This window comes from Kogia breviceps, chromosome 10, assembly GCF_026419965.1.
Source record: "Kogia breviceps isolate mKogBre1 chromosome 10, mKogBre1 haplotype 1, whole genome shotgun sequence".
In the NCBI taxonomy this organism is placed as follows: Eukaryota; Metazoa; Chordata; class Mammalia; order Artiodactyla; family Physeteridae; genus Kogia; species Kogia breviceps.
In genome coordinates, this window is record NC_081319.1 from 2975853 (window position 1) to 2995486 (window position 19634).

General features: G+C 60.8%; 1 protein-coding gene and 1 long non-coding RNA gene across 5 annotated transcripts; both read left to right on the forward strand.

The window, feature by feature from the left end:
- Window positions 1-13429, forward strand: HDAC11 (histone deacetylase 11). 4 transcript variants are annotated; one of them, XM_059075390.2, is made up of 10 exons: window positions 1-87; window positions 1059-1207; window positions 3511-3611; window positions 7529-7645; window positions 8636-8678; window positions 8934-9010; window positions 10067-10129; window positions 10375-10471; window positions 11331-11509; window positions 11715-13429. In XM_059075390.2, coding segments are annotated over exons 1-10 (1044 nt in total). In that variant the 5' UTR covers window positions 1-85; the 3' UTR covers window positions 11931-13429. The 4 variants fall into 4 exon arrangements, with proteins under 4 accessions (XP_058931373.1, XP_066899453.1, XP_066899455.1 ...); XM_067043352.1 differs by having other exon boundaries at window positions 17-87; window positions 936-1207; XM_067043354.1 differs by having other exon boundaries at window positions 22-87; window positions 763-1207.
- A 547-nt stretch (window positions 13430-13976) lies between these two features.
- Window positions 13977-15999, forward strand: LOC136794959 (uncharacterized). The gene is made up of 2 exons (XR_010842446.1): window positions 13977-14068; window positions 14753-15999. It is a non-coding gene; the product is annotated as an uncharacterized lncRNA (long non-coding RNA).
- The last annotated feature ends 3635 nt before the right edge of the window (window positions 16000-19634 follow it).

The following is a 19634-nucleotide window of genomic DNA, read 5'->3' on the forward strand; positions in this document are numbered from 1 at the left end:
GGCCGGGGGCGTGTCCTGGGCGGGGCCGCGCCCCGGCCCGCCCGGTCGCGGAGCGGTGGCAGCGCTGGGAGGGCCCGGCCCCGGCATGTGAGTGCGGCGGGGGCGGGATTGGGGGCGCGGGATGGGGCGCCGGGCCAAGCCCCGGGGGTTCCCGGGGGTCCCGGTGGGCGGGAGCAGCAGTGCGCGGGCGGCCAGGCGAGCCCGCCAGGTGCGGGCCCAGGTATGGCGGGCGAGGGGCGCTCGGGCCTCTTCTGCCCAGGCCGGCCCCGCGTGCCGGACCAGCCCAGCGCCGCTAATCAGCGGCCCACGGGACGGGCGTCGGCGCGCGGCGCCGTCCCGGCGGGGGCTCGTTACAAGCGCAGGTCTGACGTCTGCCCTCGGGCCCCACCGGCTCAGCGGAGGCCCCCGCAGTGGCAGCCGGGTTTCTGTTCCCTGTGCGGCAGCTGCGGAGGTGTGATGGGGGTCAGCTGCGCGGCGGGGCCCGAGGTGACCCCATTCCTGGCTCCGCGTTGGGCCGCAGCCTGCGTGAGCCCCGACCTGCTGTTTCTGGGAACTGTCACCTCAGCTCTCAGGGAAAGGGCGCCTTCTGTGCTCCGTTGTTAAACGCGTTATATCTCATTCCTCTCAACAGCCACACATTGTACAGTTGAGGAAAGCGAGGCCTAAGGCCACAGAGCTGTTGATGTAATTGTTATCATGTGGAGGTGAGGTGCTGAGGCCTTACAGCCAGACACACCTGGGTTCACATCTGCTGTTCCACAGACCCGTGTGACCTTGGGCGCACCTGGTTCCCTCCCTGAGCCTCCGGTGGGATGGTGGTGCCTACCCCCCAGGGCTGCTGTGAGGATTGGGTTGAATGGTTCAGGGAGCTCAGTAAGGAGCCGCTATTATTACTGTTGTTGCTGTTGGTAAGTGGCTCTTTTTCTGCCACCGAGGGAGCTGGTGGTACCGGGTCAGGGCTGTCTGCTCAGTCCAAGCCTGCTGGCGCAGAAGGGGAAGCTGCTTCCCACAGTGAGGCTGTTCCTGTCTGTGCATGTCTGTCCCTGCGCCCGTGGAAGGCCACACCCAACCCAGCTGTACCAGCATGTGCCGGAGTCACGCTGGCCCATCGTGTACTCGCCGCGCTACAACATAACCTTCCTGGGCCTGGAGAAGCTGCACCCCTTTGATGCAGGAAAATGGGGCAAAGTGATCAGCTTCCTAAAAGGTATGGAAGGCCCCACTCGGACCCTACTTCTGCTTTCTCCAGCCCACCTGCCGCCACCTGCAGCTCTTTCCCTGACGCAAGCGTCAGGCCCTCCCACCTCCAGTGTCAGCCCTGAGACAGCCTCCCGCCCGTGCTGTCAAAAGGATCTTCCCAACACAGACGTCTAAGCATGATATGCCCCCGTATCACACCTTCACTGGCTCTCCTTCGCTGTGGACCTAAGTCCTGTCTCTGCCCCTGGAGACCCAGTAGAAGGGGAGCTGGTGCTTGGAGGAATGCATTGTCCGTAGCCCACAAGCTCCGAGAGTCCGGGAAGTGGACAGCCTTTGCTCCAGCCTCACCGATTACAGATGAAGGAACTTGGGGCCCAGAGAGTTAGAAAATGTGCCCAAAGGCACACAGCTATCGAGTGGGAGAGTGGGGCCTGGGCCTCAGAGCCGCAGGCTCGTCCGCTTCGTGGCTCATCCCCTGAGCGGGCTGGTGCTCTGGGGAGCACGTTGTTTCAATTGTGGTTTGCAGTCTAGGGGTCTGGCTCATGTGAAAAATGCAGGCATCACAGTAGGCTGGTGAAAAAAAATATGCTAGTTCCCTGTATTGTGGGTTCTTTAACTGAGGGAAGTAGGAAATATTACCTGAAATGTTACCTGGCATAGGATGAAACCTTGCATATCTTTAAATTGCACAGTCCCTCAGATGACACCCTGAGGGAAGTCTCAGTTTGGGGCTATAGCCCGTCTTTAACACCTCAGCCCACCTTGCTTTTTAACAAATCTAGAGCGAGCCTGCTCTGCGCCTTGCAGAAAAGAGAGTCAGATTAGAGATCAATAACACTGTTATTTGTTTTTGTATCTTTTGTTTTTATTTTTGGTTAACATCTGTTTATGGCAAGTGAAACTGATTTTCCACTTGTAGCAGTGACCAGAGTGCATATTCAAAGAACAATATTAAGTAGAAAAGAGTGCAAGTGGTGTGCACCCGTGGCAAGAGGTCTGGTGAGGTGAGCGGAGCCATCCTGCCTCTCCCCTGGCTGTTCTCATGCCTTCCTGAATGTGGTCCTTTATGCTCTGCTTCCAGTGGCCCTGAGTCTCTCTGGTCATTGCCCCTTCTTGGGCTCCTGTGTCACCCAGTAGCGCAACATAAGGGCTCCTTGCCCCCTCACTCTGAGCTGACCGTTTTCCTGAGTTCCCTCTGAGGATGTGGGTGGAAAGGAGCCAGGGCCACATGGTGAAGGGCCTCGGGTACCGCCAAGAAAAGAGGTGGTTCCTTGCCGGTAGGCAGTGGGGAGCCATGGAATGTTTGGGGCGGGGGGGATACCTGCTCTATGTGGAGCCCTCTGTGAGATATGTATGCAACTAGTTGGTTTCTACCAGGGTTGGTTTCCAAGAGTGACACATTAGCACAGGTCCCCTAGATTCTGACCTTGTCCTTCGATTTCCCTGGAACCAGAACATCATGGTCCTGTTGTCACTGTGCCCCAGAGCACTTCCTCCTCTCTGCCTTATTTCTTCTATTGCAAGAGGGAGCAAGTCTTGTCTGGTGTATGCGTATGTGGTAATGAAATAACACGGTTTTTCCCAAACATCAGTCGTTTGCAAACCACTCTTGGGACCTTGCCGTCACCTCATACCCCCTGTTCCATTATTTACTTCATAGTTTTTATTGAGTTAGACTTCGTTTCAAGAAACTTAAATAAACCTGTTTTAAAAGAAAACATTATGTCATCTAAATGGAAAAAGCCAGTTTCATTTGCCATAAATAGAAGGTCATGGTAAGAAATAAATGCAATGAAAACAACAGTGCTATTTCAGCTCAGGAAGCTTACTGTTGCGATGGACTGTGAAAATGATTGCTCCTTTTGTGGGGTTAAAGAAAGGGAGGTGAGCAAGGGTCAGGCAGGTGTTAAAGAGAGCGCCCCCGTATACCAAACCCCCCATGATGTCATCCCAAGGTGGAGGGAGAGTCGATCAGAAGAGCTTTTTCTCACCTTAAGAGTCAGCGTTAATGACCTGTGTGCCACCTGCCTCTAAAAGGTGTCCAGTCACACTTGAGCTCGTCTCCCGGCTGTCAGTGGCCCGGGAAGCACAAGGATCGCTGTGCACGATGTCCGATGTCCCCTGGCCCGAGGGCCTGGCTGCTGTCCCCACTGACCTGAGAGGTGGGGACTGCCCACAAGCCAGCAGGGCCCACCTTGTCCTGGGGCAGGGCTGCCAGAGGTCAAGTCTGCAGCCTGTGGGAGGGGCTGGGGCTGGGCCTGGCCTGGCCTGGAGGCGGCAGGGATGCATGGGGCCTGCTTGTGGTTTCAGAAGAGAAACTTCTATCAGACAGCATGCTGGTGGAGGCACGGGAGGCCTCGGACGAAGACCTGCTGGTGGTGCACACGAGACGCTATCTCAACGAGCTGAAGGTACAGGGCCTGGGGGCTGCCAGCCAGAAGGAGGGGCTGGAGGAGGGGGCCGCTCAGCCTGCGGATGCACGGCCTCGAGGGGCTCCATTCCGGTCCCTATGCAGGGGGAGCCTGTGAGCCTGTGATCCCCGACAGGAGACGTGTCCTAGAAAGGCAGATACCGGGGGGGGGCTAGGCTACTCCAGGGGGTAGTGAGCTCCCCGTCCTTGGGAGTATGAAAGCAGGGATGGCCACTTGGTGGGGGTTGAACCTTCATTGGGGTTTTGGGCTTCTGCATCAGTGACTTTCAATCTGTGCTATGTGGACAGGCCTCAAAGACCCCTGCTGCGTTGATGGGTGGGGGGGCCCCAGTCCCTTGTCCCCATTCAACCCAAGCTATTCCACGTTGGCCTATTTTTACCTTGGGCTAAAGTATAAGATGCTGTTTCAAGGGCTTCTGCAGCTAAAGACGTGTTGGAAACTGTTGGGCCGAAGACGAGTTTTTGCACCCCAGGGCCCAGCAGGGGACATAAACCAGTGGTGCGTGGTGTGTGGGACAACTGGAGCTCCTGGCCTTCCCATGCCCCTTCCCTGCCGCCCAGCCTCCACCGTGGGCCCAGCTTTCAAAGAGAAGCCAGAGATCCAGATCATTAAGTGACCGTTCCTGATGTCTTAATGTAGCAACTCATTGGAAGACTTTTGAATCCCACCTGCGGACCACATGGGGTCTGCCCGTGGTGACCTCCTCCTAGAGGAGCTGCATGGCTCTTGTCAGTGTGGTCCTGAGGGTAGAGGCGTTCAGTCAGTCCCCTGTGTGGGAGAAGAGGGCAGGCTGGGCTCGGGGTGGCGTCAGAACCTGGTGCGTCAGGGATGCCACAGGTTCTCTGTCCCCAAGGGCGTGGAGGCCTGACCCCTGACTGCTAGCCTTCCCAGCATGACTCATCCTAGACTCAGAGCTAGAGTGGGTGCCAGAGGTCACCAGGCTCCTCCCCCATAGGTGGAAACACCTAGGCCCAGAAAGAGGCCCCACCTGCTCAAGGTCACCTGGGAAGTCCAGCAGGTCCCGGGGGAGACCCCAGGCATGGCATCCGGTCAGGTCTTCCGGGTTCCTGGCCACGGCAGCTGCCCTCCGTCCTCCTCCACGCTGGCCTGAGCTGTGAGAATTCTAGATGGATCCGTGACAGTGTGAGCTCATGAAAGATTACCAGGAAGAGGTTGAAACCTGGCTCCCGGGAGAGCGAGGTGTGCGAGGCCTTGGCAGGAAGCCCAGCACTTGGCTGCTCTGCTTTTCCAGGGCCTGGACATGCGTGGTCACAGCCCACAGCCCGGCAGCTGGGTCAGGAGGACGTGCCTGCCGGAGTCCAGAGGGTGAGGGTGGGGGCAGGGAGAGACCAGAACAGAGTGGCACCAGGCTGGAGCCAGTGCCAGGCTGATGCTGGGGATGGGGAATGGGCTCCAGGGCTCCATCCGTTGGAGGGGCTTTTCAGGGAACGGTGTGAGACTGACTGCATGCCTGGCCTTGGGACCCCAGAAGCCTGAAGGCAGCTTACTATGTGATAAGCAAGAATGCAAACAAGTAGAGCCCCAAACAAGTAGAGCCCCTCTCTTGATGGGACGGAGTTGGTGTGTTAAAAGGCGCTCAGTGCTTTGGGGAAAGGACAGCGGGAAAGGGGTTGGGGAGGACCGCCCTTCAAAATAGGAGGCCGGGGGTCTCACTGCCGTGTGACCGTGGACTGAGGGCCCTGAGGGAGTGGGCTCGGTGGGCATCTGGGGGTAGGGCCTTCTGAGCAGCAGGATCAGCAGGTGCAAAGGCCCTGAGGCAGGAGTATCTCCCGTGTGTTCCAGCAGCAGCGAGGACTGAGCGACTGGATTGGAGGAATGGGAGGGAGACGGTAAGAGATGGGGTCGGAAAATGATCGGGGCCAGACCACGGAAGGCCTGTGGTCGCTGTGGCTTTGCTGTGAAGGAGGTGGGAGCCCAGGAGTGTTTCAAGCAGGGGGACGTGATCTGACCTAGATTTTAACAGGACTGTTTGGCAGCTGTGATGGGAATGGTTGAGACCAGTGTGTCAGAACAAGAGCGGGGAGCCTGGGAGGGAGCAGGTGGTTGCAATGATCCTGGTGAGGGAGCCCGGCCTCTCAGATGAGGCTGGAAGCAGCTGTGGCCTGGGGAGTACGTGGCAGAACTTGGGGTTTGTTGTGAAGTTGGAACAATAGGATTTTCTTTTGTTCAGACTGGGTGTGGCGTCTGCAAGCCAAGGAAGCCAAGGATGTCCCAGAAATTGTGGCTGGAGCCCCAGGGAGTCTGGGCACCACTTGGGCCTCGTTGCTGCCCTCTCGGCACCCGGCGTCTGTGGGAGGAGAGACACAGGCCCCCGTGTGCGCCACGGAGCATCTGGGGGGGGCGAGTCTCAGGGAAATAGGACGCCTGGGGTTACAGGATCAGCTTCTCCATTTCTGTAGAGAAAAAAAAAAAAAAAAAGGCCATTGGGATTTTGGCAGTGATTGTGCATTTGTAGATGAATTAGGAGAGAACTGACATCTTTACAATGTTAGGTCTTCCAGCCCATGAACACAAGATGTCGTTCCACTTATTTAGATCTTCTTTAAGTTCTTTCAGCAGCGTTTTGTAGTTTTCCGTGTGAGTCTTATACCTGCTTGGTAAATTTATTCTTTTTGAAGGTGTTGTAAATGAAATTGCGTTCTTAATTTCTGTCCGGGGCTGTGGCTTCCTCTTCTTTCATTCTCTGTCCCCTGCTGGCTTGCTGAGGGGGGGAGGGGACAGCGACTCGGTGTTTTCCTTCAGGGGCTTGTTGCTCACTTACTCACAGCAAACAGTGGTTCCCCGCCTCACATGTGCCGGACCCGTGCTGAGTGATGGGCTCGGCGGGACAGATGGGTGGAGCTGGCCGTCTTCCCCTCTCTGGGTCTGCCCCCTACCACACACACATACACATGAATGCATGTGCACATGCACACCTATGCACGCTTGCGCGAACACACACACACACACACACACGCGCGCGCGCACACACACACGTCTTACAGCTGTCCAGCCAGACCACGTTCTCCCTCTCCCCAGCAAGGCTGTCGCATTGCATATCAGTGCCTCCCCGCTAGGCTGCTGTGTATCCGTGAGGCCAGGAGTAGTGCCATCTTGGGACCTGCAGCCTAGCGGGCGCTTAGTAAATATCTACCAAGTGCTGGGGCCCCTCCAGGGCTCTGCTTGGAGTCAGTCGAGAGCAGGGTCCGGACCTCGGGCGTTCCCGGGCAGGCAGGAGATGGTCTAGGAACGGGGTGCATGGACGCTTGCCCAGGGCTCGGGAGGTTATAGGGAAGGCTGTGTCCTTATCTTGGTGCAGACGCCTTCCGGGTGCCCCAGACCCTCCTGCCTCAGCCGTGGAGGATGAGGACATCCAGCCCCACTTGAAGGGATGACTGGTTCCCAGTGGATGGAGAGGCTGTGCTGTGCCCGGGGGGCAGGATCCCCGGACGTTCAGTCCTGCCTCTGTCAGTGACTCCCTGTGACCTTGGAAGGAAAGATCCTCCCCCCAGCCACCACCCCCCCCCCGCCTCTCCGGGGCCTCGGTGCCCCTCTGTGCGGTGGGCGGGCTGGGCCAGTTCTGGGTGGGCTCCGTGGTGACCTGGAGTCCCCTGCAGCTCTCCTTCTGGGCACAAGAGGGCAGCCGAGGGCCTTGGAGCACGAGGACCGAGGGCTGACTTCGCTTTAAGGAGAGCGTGGCCGTCAGCATCTCCGTACTGAGCCCAAAGCTCAGCCACGGTGGGAGCTCCCATTTCTCAGCCAAGGAGCTGCGCTCGCCCGGACCCCGCCCCCGCCCCCGCCACCCCGAAGCTGGCCCGGGGGGAATCTGCTTCCCCGCCGCTGCCTCTGGGCTCACCAGGCAGAGGGAGGCCGACGGCCCTCGTCTCTTTCCACAGTGGTCCTTCGCAGTTGCAACCATCACAGAGATCCCCCCTGTCATCTTCCTGCCCAACTTCCTGGTACAGAGGAAGGTGCTGAAGCCCCTCCGGACCCAGACGGGAGGAACCATAATGGTAGGTGGGGAGCGGGTGGGGTGGGTGGCGGGGAGCAGTGGCTGGGCTGGGCCCTCCACCCCAGGCTCCTTCCCACCCTGGGTCTTTGCCCACCCTGGGCTCTCCATCGAGAATGCCTCGTGCTGCTGAGTAGTTGAGCAAAATCCTCAATACTCCTCAAGGCGGCAACAAGAACTCTTTCTTCCAAAGCCTCTCCCGTCTGGCTGGGACATTAGAATTCACTGTTCTGCCCCCAAGACCACCTGTTAGAGTTACCGTATTTGCTGGTGTATAAGATGGATCTTCACCCCTCCGAGAGTATGTCCTAAAACTGTGACCCCGAGCTACTCAGCTTTCAGATGGAAAGAAACCCCTATGACATCAGCGATGGCTGGTGCCCCGCCCCCCTGTCATGGGTGTGATGGTCACAGACACTTGCAGCAAGACTGGGTTTCCCAGTCCGTGTGTAGCTCTCTCTCAAATTCGCCACAGACCGCTGAGTTGACTGGAGGTAGAGGAGCTGCAACGATTTAAATGTACAATGATCTAACCCAGACACGGATCAATACCTGTTGACCCCTATAGTTTTCTTTTTAGCTTTGCAAATTTGTGCATTTTGAAAGTTTATGACAATATGACCGCCCACCCCAAAATTATGATTTCCTTATTAAGGCGACAGTATTTCCAGGAACAAAAATTTGTCCATTTTCCCTTTGAAAGCTGCCCGAGAATCCTTGTCAGCTCACGTTCCATCCTAAGAGCTGAACTTTGATTTCCTCCACTTTCCTCACCAAATTTCACAGGGGCTTACGCACTGCATGTCTCATCAGCCAGCCAGTTCGGGGTTTGGGGGGGGGGGCGGGGGGGGTGGGTGCTTCCTGTATCCCACCTCCCAGCTCACCCCCAGCTTGGAGCTGGCTGGAAATGGTGTTTATGGGGTGAGTGATTCAGTGAATAAGTAAGTGAAGGAATTGGCCGCCCGCACCCCTCATCCTGTGCTTGTTTCCAAAGGCAGGGAAGCTGGCCGTGGAGCGAGGCTGGGCCATCAACATAGGTGAGTGCCCCGCGGCCTGGCTTGGGTCCTGGGGGCAGCAGCTCTGGTGCCACTGTGGACGGGGGTGGCCACGATGGCAAAGCTGCCTCCTGACCCAGGGACGGTGACACGCCCACGCGGGGTCAGCTGACTTAGGCAACCTAGAGCCCGGAGCCGTCCCCGGGAGCTGAGCGGGGAGGGGGCTCTGGGAGGAAGGTGGGAGTGGGTGTCTGGGCCGTGAGCCTGGCCCTGGCAACACCTCGGCTGTCCTCGCAGGCGGCGGCTTCCACCACTGCTCCAGCGACCGGGGCGGGGGCTTCTGCGCCTACGCAGACATCACGCTCGCCATCAAGGTGTGCCCGAGAGCATGTGGGGGGGTCGCCTCCGAGAGCCTCCCTGGAATCCCCCAATCTGGCGTGCTAACCCCGCATTGTAGAGAAGGCAGCTGAGGCCCAGAGGGCTGGGAGCTCGCCCGGGTCCCTCAGCCGGGCTGGGACCCAAACCCAGATCTGACATTTGCTTTTTCGTGTTGCCTGGGATGGTCCAGAGGTGACAGCCTGCAACAGTGGCAGGGGACGGGAGGGGAACAGCTTCCATGTCAATATTAAATTATGAGAAGGGTGAGGCCGAGAGAGAAATAATGACCCTGATGGTGGTGACAACGGCTGGCACTGACCGCAGGCCCGACCCTGTGGCCGCATCCGTCCTCCAGGGCTCGCCCCTGCATCCTCACGTTTCACAGATGAGGACACGAGGAGACGGGCCCAGAGGGGCGAGGGCACAGCCGGAAGGGGCAGAGCTGGCAGCGGTCTCCACGTCCGTCAGACCGCAGCGCTGCCTCCGCACCTGCGCCTGGCCGCGTGCTGGGGGTCGGCGTGGGCCCCGTGGCGCCTGTCCCCACGGGGCACGGGGCTAATGGGGGGGAGGGACGAGTCAGCAGACCCCGATCATTCGGAGAGGGGGACGCACGGAGACTTTCCTGGAGGCGGGAGGAGGGGAAGGAGGGCTTCTCAGAGGAGGAGGGTTTAGGTCTGGGGCTTGTGGGAAGGTGGAGATGGCAGAATGAGGTTCCGGGCACAGCCTTGGGCGGGGTTCCCTGCTCTGCACCCCACGCGTTTCCCCGGGAATCCTGAGCTGTGGCCGAGGGAGGGCCGACCCTCTTAACCTCTTCACCTCTGGCCCTTCAGGGCACAGCACACGTGCCCCTCCAGGGAGCCTTCCCTGAATGCGCACACGGGCTTCTCCGGAGCCACACAGCTCCCCCGGGCTCTCTGCCTGGTGGCCTGATCTCCCATAAGCATGTACAGGCTTCGGCCCACCCCCTCGATAACTGGGAGCCCCTGCAGGGCTGTGTCCCCTGGCCTGTGTGGTCCTTACCTCTCCCCTCTCCCCGCTCCCGCCCTGGGCAGTTTCTGTTTGAGCGAGTGGAGGGTGTCTCCAGAGCCACCATCGTTGATCTCGATGCGCATCAGGTGAGTGGCTGCTGGGGCCTGGGGTCCCCCGGGCCCGCCCCCTAGGCCCCCTCCCCACCCTCCCCGGCTGCCTCTGACGCGCGCAGCACCGTGCTGTGGGCTCCCCTCCCCCGGGAACAGCCCCTGAGCCCCGGGCTGGGCCTCTGCCGCCCACACCCAGGCACGTGGGGTGTTTCCTGGGGTGTGGTTGGGGGTGCCTTGCCCGGGGCGCCTGCCTGGGAGTGGCTCCCGTGTGTTCCCCACAGGGCAACGGGCACGAGCGGGACTTCATGGGCGACAAGCGCGTGTACATCATGGACGTCTACAACCGCCACATCTACCCCGGGGACCGCTTTGCCAAGCGTAAGCTGCCCCGTCCCGCAGCCCCAGGGCCTCTTGCTTGGATGGGGCTCTCTCCGGGGCATTTCCTCCATGCTGGGGCCTCGCAGAGGTCCCTTCATTTATTTATCCTCAGCATCCCTGCGAGGGGGAGACTGACGAGGAAGCGGAGACCTAAAAAGGTCACTTGACCCACCCCAGACCACATAAACCTGCCCAGTAAACACTGTGAGCCCTTCTCCCGGGGTAGCCACCGGAACACTAAAGGAGACTTTTCTCCGAGGTGTGCAGCTGTCTGGGCAAAAACAGGGAAAGACAAAAAAGAAGAAAGAAGGAAAAATACAGAAATAGAAAATATAAAATAAGACGGCAGAAATCGGTTCGAATTTAATAGTTACTAAGTAAATGCGGGTGGATTAAACTCGTTAATTAAAAGGCAGAGACTCTCAGATGAGCTTTGGAAACACAGAGACCTGCCCACCCTGTGGGGAGGGGACATTGGTGCAGTAAGTGCTGGCGGGTCTGCTGTGGGTACATCAGCCACCTTGCGGCCCCAGGGACCCGTTTCTGAACTGACCGTCAGACGTTCTGGATTTGGACCTGGCGGCACATGGGGTGTCCGTGCATCCGGGCAAGGGCTTACGGAGACGGTGGGCTCAGACACCCGACCTGGGTCCCCGAATCCTCAGGGCGGCGTTTCATCTGTGATCCCCCTTCTTTCCTTTGGGTCCCCCTTGCAGCTCGTGTGCTCTTTTTAGCTCAGTTTTGGGTGAGTGAGAGGTCGAGCACCGGGGAGTCAGACGGGGAAATGGGCCGTCCTCGCCCTCCCCAGCCTTGGTTTTCCCGTCTCTGCACATTGGGGCTGTTGCTGTCTCCCTCGCAGAGGCCATCAGGCGGAAGGTGGAGCTGGAGTGGGGCACGGAGGACGATGAGTACCTGAGGAAGGTGGAGAGGAGCCTGGAGAAAGCCCTCCAGGAGCATCAGCCCGACGTGGTGGTGTACAACGCAGGCACTGACGTCCTCGAGGGGGACCGCCTCGGGGGACTGTCCATCAGTCCGCAGGTACCTCCTGACCCTGGGGCAGGGGGAGGGTCCGGGGACACAGCAGCAGCGGGGAAGGTGGGCGGCACCGGTGCTTCTCCTGAAGCCAGAGGGGAAGGGCAAAAGCAGCAGCAGTCTGGAGCGGGGTTAGACCTGCAGCAGGACTTTCCGGTACCCTGAGGGTCTGGGGCCTGTCTGAGCCAGCCTTCCCCATCCCCCACACCAGGGTGTCGTGAAGCGGGATGAGCTGGTGTTCCGGCTGGTCCGAGGCCGCCGGGTGCCCATCCTCATGGTGACCTCGGGCGGGTACCAGAAGCGTACGGCCCGCATCATCGCCGACTCCATCCTTAATTTGTATGGCCAGGGGCTCATCGGGCCCCGGTCAGCCGACGTCTCAGCACAGAACTCAGACACACCCCTGCTGCCCCTGGAGGTGCCCTGACCACACTGCCCTCTGAGTGGCTCCCTGCCTGCCGCCCACCCGCCCGCCTGCCCCTCAGTGCTTCTCCTTTTCCACATGAAGGGGGGGAACCTCGCACGCAGCTGCACTCTCCCCACTGGGTGTCGCGGTCTCCGGGCCCTTCTGTGGGTGGGGGCAGAGGGCAGGGCCTGAGTCCCAGCAAGACCCACGCGGTCACGGTCACGGCCTGACCAGGCCCAGAGGCGGTGGCGGCAGTTCCCCCAGGAGGGAGGAGGGCAGCTGAAGCTCCCAGGCGCAGGGAGGGACCCCGGGGGTGGGGTGCTCTGGTTTTCAAAACAGTGTGACCGTTTCAGACCGAGGAAGCTTCCATCTCTTCCACAGTTGGGCCCCCTCCCTCCTCTTCTGCACCCTCTCCTCCTCGCTTCAGGGGTGGGAGACCTGAGAGGGGGCTGGAGCCAGGCCTCTGGGGTCCCTGGATTCCCAGCCAGCAGGCAGGGGCCCTGGTCCTGGATGTGAGGGGGCGGCAGGGAAGGGGATGCAGGTGGGTTTTCCCATCTGGCTTCTCCTTCAATAAAGCGAGGGCTGGACCTGCTGTCCCAGAGCTCCTCCCTGGTGGGGAGGGGAGGGGAAGGGAGGCCCGAGGAGCCCCAGACCCCTGCTTCAGCAGCATCTGGCCCGTCCAGGGAGAGCGCCGGCTTTGGGGGAAAGAACGCTTGGCTCAGGGACAGGCCTCGGCTCTGGAGGCTTGAGGGACAGAGGAAGGTGAGGCCTGGACCAGGTAATTGGGGAGGGACAGGTGGCCAAGCTGGGTCCCGCAGGCCCCGAGGCCCAGGTGGGGACTGAGGCGCCGGCGAGGCCAGTGGCGTTGCTGGAGGGGAGCAGAGGGTCTCCATCCTGGCCTGCAGGGTGTACGCATAGGGCGCTAGGGCGGGGCCCCGGGGGGGGGGGCTGCAGCCTCCACTGGGCTCATCCAAAGTGCCAGGCCCTGACGTGCTCTGCCCAGGTGGGCCCTGACCTTGTCGTCAGCTCTACTCTGAAGGGGATGCTCAGGACCCCCCGGGAAGCTGGGGGTCGGGGGGAGCGTCCACTGCTCCGTTGCCTGGGTGTGTCCTTAGTGGTCAAAGCGGGTGGGGAGGGAAAGAGGGCCGTCCCTCATCAACCCCCCCATGGGACTTGTGCTCATGGCCCTCTGGGGGTCTCCTGAATTCTCCTACCTTCTCCCTCACACCCCCCTCGCCACTCCCTCTGCTGGAGGGGGCGGGGCAGGAAGGGTTCCAAGATCACCAAGTGTCAAACACGCTGAACTTCCGGACCAGACCAGAGGCACTAATGACGGCTTGAACGCCCCACCCGGCCTGCCCCGTCCCTGCCCCGCCCCTGCCCTTGGTCCCTGCGTGGACTCGAGGCACCTAACACCCCTTCACCTCCGACACGGCCTGCAGCCTTGGGGGGCAGGCGGCGATGGGCTTGTCACCACGGAGCCTCTGCTCCAGAGAACCATAAAGCCTCTTTTGATCTGACCTGGCTGCCGTGTGGTTTTTTTTTTTTTTTTTAAATTAATTAATTAATTTTATTTTTGGCTGCATTGGGTCTTCGTTGCTGCGCGCAGGCTTTCTCCACCTGTGGCGAGCGGGGGCTACTCTTCGTTGCGGTGCACGGGCTTCTCATTCGGTGGCTTCTCTTGTTGCGGACCCCGGGCTCTAGGCACGCAGGCTTCCGTAGTTGGGGCACGCGGGCTCAGTAGTTGTGTCTCGTGGACTCTAGAGCGCAGGCTCGGTAGTCGTGGAGCATGGGCTTAGTTGCTCCGCGGCATGTGGGATCTTCCCGGACCAGGGCTTGAACCCGTGTCCCCTGCACTGGCAGACGGATTCTTAACCCCTGCGCCACCAGGGAAGCCTTGCCGTGTGTTCTTGAGACGAAGAATCCATACCTCCTAAGGATGAAAGGAAATAGAGATTGAAAGTTCACACAGCAAGAGGCTTGGCGTGGGGTAGCTGCCTGGTAAACGCTAGTGTTTTAGTCCATGCACAGAGTCCCACGAAGAAGGTCATTATTCTCATTCTACAGATGAGGGCACTGAGACTCGGCGAGTTTGCTTCCAGCCACATGTCTCGTGAATGGTAGAGCCAAGTTTGACCTCACCTCTGCCAGGTTCCAAAGTATGTGTTCTCAGCTGCCTCAGGTTTGGCAAGGGTGAAGGGGGGGTGCTCTCCAGCCAGAGAGGGGTTCAGGGGCGGGGAAGGGTGGGGATGGGAGGGCAGGCTGGGCTGGGCTCTGACCAATGTAGGAGGCAGCTGGGGGCCCTGGTGGGGTGGTGTGTGTTGGGGGGGGGCGTGTCTTCCAGCCCTGGGCTGGGAGCACAGGTGGGGATGGGCTGGGTTGGGGCAGGTGGGGAGCAGGACCTTGTCCTCAGCCTGGCAGGGTGACCAGGGCACCCTCAGGGTTAGTGGCACAGCCTGGGTGGGGAATGGGCGGTTCCGTGAGGGTCAGTGCCGGGGCAAGGGCAGGAGATGAAGGCATCAGGGTGGTGGTGGGGTGTCCAGGTGGGCCCTGTGCTAGGTGTGAGGGCGATGAAGGTTGGCACGGCCCCGTCATCTCCCCGTTTTCCAGAGGCGGACACTGGGGCATGGGGAGCCGGTGCCTTGCTCAGAGCACACAGCTAGGAGGTGGAGGAGCAGGATTCCAAGCAAGGCCTTGGTTCCAGAAGCCGCAGCTCTTTCCTCCTCTTGTAATGTGGGCCTTTAAGGATACCGTAGGCACCTGGAGGGTGGGCCCAGGAGTAAAAACACCTAGGACGCCATGAGTGCCCGGGGACGTTGGCAATGAGGGTGGTTCTCCCGCAGGGCAGAGGGAAGAGCCGAGGCCAGTTCCGGTGCAGCGTTCGGGATCTGTTCTTAAGGTGTGTGCGCTTTGCTCTCTTTGCAAGTTCTTCTCCGAGTTATCAAAACCCAGGGGGCACACTCCAAGACCTGGCCGCCCGGGCGGGTGCTGCAGCCCAGCGCCAGACTGGGGCCAGGCTGGGAGCTCTGGGCTCAGACCCGTGCTCCGGGGAGAACCCCCCAAAAGGAGCCTGCACGGGCCAGCCCTATCCTGGCGGGTGTGGGAGTTCTGCAGCAGACAGCTCCAGCGCCTCCTGAACGTCTGAGCGAGCGCAGATGAGGCCCCTTCCCCCCACCATGTGCTGGGGAGCATGCTGGGGAGTGGGTAGGCCCCAAGCCCGCCACGCGGGGAGCCCTGCAGGGCCTGGGCCTGGGTGTGGGGCCTCGGGCAAGTGACGGCCTCTCACAGCCTCCTTCCTCAGCCCTCCTGGCGGGTCACGTTCTGAGCCTGCAAGGCTGAGCAGGGGTGTCGGGTGACCCTGGAGGCAGCTCAGAACCTGGCACCACGTGAGTGCTGTGTGATCGCGGCCGGCCGTCCCCCTCCTCCCCCAGACCCCCGCAGCACCGCACCGTGCTTGGCGGGAGCCTGCTAGGCCTAGGGCAAGGGGGTGCCCTCACAGAGTCATAGCCCTATAGTCATAGCCCGGAGGCTGGTGGCGGGCTGTCAGGCAGCACTGGGGCAGCAGTGTCCCCCCCACCTACCCCCTCCTGAGGCTGCCGGGGGCAGAGGCAGGAACGAATGTACCCAGCCTGATGCCTGGGGCGTAAACAAAGGCGGGGGCGTTGGCAGGGCCCCCCAGCCTAGCAGGACTCCTGGGCAGAGCTGAAGGAGACGTAGGACGCCTCCCTGGCTCCTCGGCCAGATGCTTTGGGTTTAGGGCCAGGAACTCCTCCAGGGCCGCCTGCCCTTGAGCTGGTTTCATTTAGCTCAGCCAGCGCTGGCTGGGGACGCTCCGCTCTGAGCCCAGGGCCAACACGGGGAAGCTCAGTCCACCCAGCCTGGGAGCCATGCTGTCCCGTGATCGTTAGCCTGGCTGCAGGGGGCAGTGGTCAATCCACGCCTCACTGGACGGGCCTTGAGTCCCACCTCCTGCCGTTGCTAGCTGGGTGCCTTTACCTCTGTGTGCCTTAACGCTCATCTGTAAAGTGGGGTGATACCCCAAACGGGGATGACTGTTACGAGAATTAAATGAGTTAATATTTCCAAAGTGCTTAGAGCAGTCCCGGCATGGAGCACAGCCTCAGTACGAGTTACCCATCCTCGGCGTCATTACCATTTTATAATGACGAGATCGAGACTCAGAGACGTCGGGTGACTTGCCCAAGGTCACACAGTCGGGCAATGGAAAAGCCAGGGAAGGGACCCGAGGCCACCTGACTGTAGAACGAGCGCCCTTTTCTCACAACCAGACGTTCTGGCAAAGGTTTGGGATGAGAGTATCTCGGGGGGCATGGCGTCCCCCCGCCCACCTGGACCTCTCAGCCGTTCCCTCGTTCACGGCCTTACCGGGAATCCCGGGAGAGGCAGGTGTCAGACCCTGATGTCCAGATGCGACGGGGGACCCCAAAGACAAGGCAGCCCTCCCGGCTCCCGCGGTGTGGCGTCAGGACCAGGCTGAGGTGCACGTGACGGTTGTAAGTGGCTGGCTGCTCAGGTGGCGTCCGCGTCCTGCCCCGGGGCCGCCTGTTCACCTCTCGTGCAGGTGGCACCCGGAGGTGCCTCGCGCATGGCAGCTGGATGGCGGGCGGGGCGCCCCGCAGGAGAGGGAAGGCTGTCCTCGCGGAGGGCCCCCTGGCATCCTGGCTCGGTGCCGGTGGTCACCGCCGTCAATTTATCAAGGGGGAAAGTGAGGCCCAGGGAGGGCTATTAAGGAGCCTGACGGCCCTGCGGCCAACCGGTACCAGAGCCCAGCCTCCTGGCTTCCTCCCATGAGGGGCCAAGCGTCGCTCCCGCCACCGCCCCAGGCGTTTTCGTCTGCACCCCTTGTTGCCAGCAGGGTCCAGGCACGGCTGTCAGGGCAGATGGGAGTCCTCAGCTCTGCCGGGACGGCGGGGGGCCTCTGGAGAAGGGACGTGGACTTTGGGATTGGCCAGCCTTGGTTTGAACCTGCTCTGCCACCGGCCTGCGAGTGAGCCCGGGCAGGTGTGTCCCCGCTCGGAAGCTGGCCCTCCCTCTGCAGGGGCCTGTGTGAGGTGACAGACGTGGGCTGGCCTCTACCCTCTGGGTCGTTTGAGGGCAGAATCAGGGTCTGGAGGGTGCCTGTGGGCTGCATCCTTCTGGCTGGCTCCCCGCCCTCTCGCTGCGCAGACAGAAGCGGAGACCCGGAGAGACGGGGACCTCGCTGCACGTGGGAGCTCACCCATCGGGAGGCGGTGTACGTGGTGGTCGGATCCTGGCTCTTCCGCCACCCGTGCGGCCCTGAGGAACGCGCTTCCCCCCACGAGGTGCCCTGGCATCAGCGGGTGCTTAGCGAACGTTAGCTAATGATGCCATTCAGCTGGGAACGGGGCAGGATGCTCTCAGAGCCGGGGCATCCGAAGACCGTGTCGCGGCCGGGACACGGTACAGCTTCCGGGTTCACGGCACGGTTCACGCGCAGGCGTGCGTTCAGCCGCTTTGTTCTCAACACAGCTGCGTCTGTGGAGGAGGAAGGGGGCGCAGGGAGGGTGTGGGTGCCCACCCGCACACGGCCCCTGCCCACCCCAGAGCCCGGGCCCGGCGTGCTGCAGGCACCCCACCTTTGGGTGCCCGTGGCCGTGACCTCCCCTCCCAGGGGGTGTGCTAGCGAGGGGTGGTCGGGGATCCAGCCAGGCGGCTGCTGGGACTGCCCACCCCTTTCTGAGTCTGAGCGTGAGATTCTCGGCAGGTTCCCCGGCCTTGGAGGTCTGGGGAAGGGCCCCATCCGAGGGGCGCTCCCGCGGGGCCGTGAGGAGTGGGCAGGGCCCGGCCAGAGACTCCTCCCCGCTGGGACCCCCGAGCCACTGCCTGCAGCCCGCCAGTCGTCGCGGTAACCGATACCCAGGCGGCCAGACGGAGTTATGGTGTGTGGCTGGGAGGCTATTTTGTCTAATACGTTAAAAGGCCTTTGGAAATTCCTGGAGCCCATCTGGTCCTAGTTACACGGCAGTATTGCCGTCTCTTCAGCTCGCAGACAAAGCAACACTTTTATTTCTCCTTTCGGAGCTCAGGAATGTGCTGAGAACACAGGCCGGCAAACGCCCATCTGCTTTCCGAGGTCCTCGATCACGTGAGGACCCATCATCCTTTTAAAGGCCGCGGCTCCTTCCGCAGGGGTCCTGAGATGCCGTGGGGGGCTAAGGCCTGGAAGGGGGGGTGCCTGGCTGTGTGATGTGCCCCCGGCCTCTGTGCTTCCTCGCCCGTGCAGCAGAGACAGGAGCTCCTGGAGGGGCGCACGCTAGCCTGGCGTGTGGTGGGTACCTAGTCAGCACAGGTTCCCCAATCAGCTCCATGAACCCGAGAAAGTTCCTTAACCAATCCAAGCACCAGTAGCCTCTGTCGAACGGGGTCTGCAGCTCTGAGGGATGTCGATAATCGTTCCTGACTCGCCCGGCACCTCCGCCCACCCACGGCCATCCCCAGAACCAGAGGAGAAACAAATACAGAGGCTCCTCATCTAAAACAGCCATGTGGAGTCCAGGCCGGGCCACTCGTGCGTGCTCTGCTTCCCCGGGGCCCTGGTCCCTGTGGGTCCGTCGGGGCTCCTGCTGCGGCAGCGTCCGGAGGCTTGCGTGGCCGCTCGGCGCCCTCGCTCACACACGGCCCTCCCGCCCGGCCTGGCTCACGCTTAGCTGCTGCCCCGGACGATTGTTTAGAGCCGCTGGCACCCTCCTCCCTTCCTGGAGGAACTCCCACCCCTCAGTCCCAGCCCGTAACAGGCACGGTCCCCTGCCCCCCCTCAGCCCAGCCCCCGCTGCCCCAAGAGTAGAATGTGATTCAAGGTCAATCATCCTAGAGGGCTGCACCTCCCCGCCCTCGGAACTTGGATGTGTCCACGGACTTGCTTCATGAGCTGTGAGCTCAGTGGCTTGTGTGTCTCCCGGGGGGAAGCCTTCCCAGCCAGTGGGCGATTCTCCGAGTGCCTCCCCTTGGCTGCAGCAATGGTGGCAGCACATTCTGAGCCGTGGCATCTGTTAATCTGGGTTTCTGAAAGCCCCCGGTGAGGAGAGCCGCCAGGCAGATGGGGGCGGACATTCAGGGTGAGCGAGAAATGAACTGAGGTTTTACACGGCGTATTGCACAGCACAACCTTGGCGGTCCTGACTGATACCCGTCCCCTTCCCCTAACCACAGGGATGGTTCAGTGATGCAGTGTGACTCAAGCTGGACCAGAGTCTTTACCTAGATTTTTAAATTTGGGGGCAGGAAGGGAAGGGACCTTGTCTCACGAGTTACAGAGCAGCCCTACTTCAATCACAAAGATAAAGCCTGTCTAAGGTACAAGAGAGTGAAATGGAGGGAGAAAAAGATAAAACACGATGGAGTAAGAGGGAAACCTGGTGGCGTCAAGACAGGGCTGCCATGGACAGCTGTACAAGTTGTGCACTGCACAACTCTGACGTGTCCTGTTCGCACCGTAATCGGGGTAGATGTGTGTTATTTATCAGGACCGTTTTCCAGCAGGTGGCAGTAAAGTGTCTCAAGGAAGTGGAACCTCGCTCTGCTTGGTACAGAACTGTTGTCCAGGATGGCAGCCTTGCAGGGTCACGTCCCCGAGTTCTGTCCTGGAGTCCCCAGAGCATCCGGAGCTCGAGCAGGACTTGGTGGCATTTGTTCTCGTGATGAATTCCCTTTGTCGTTAAGAGTCTTTGTCCAGTCATTGGCCAG

What these genes read in the sequence shown, in the direction of transcription:
- HDAC11 (XM_067043352.1), top strand. An exon ending in TTGATCTCGATGCGCATCAG is followed by an intron (nt 10,130 to 10,374) that starts GTGAGTGGCTGC and finishes TGTTCCCCACAG; the next exon opens with GGCAACGGGCACGAGCGGGA. An exon ending in GACTGTCCATCAGTCCGCAG is followed by an intron (nt 11,510 to 11,714) that starts GTACCTCCTGAC and finishes CCCCCACACCAG; the next exon opens with GGTGTCGTGAAGCGGGATGA.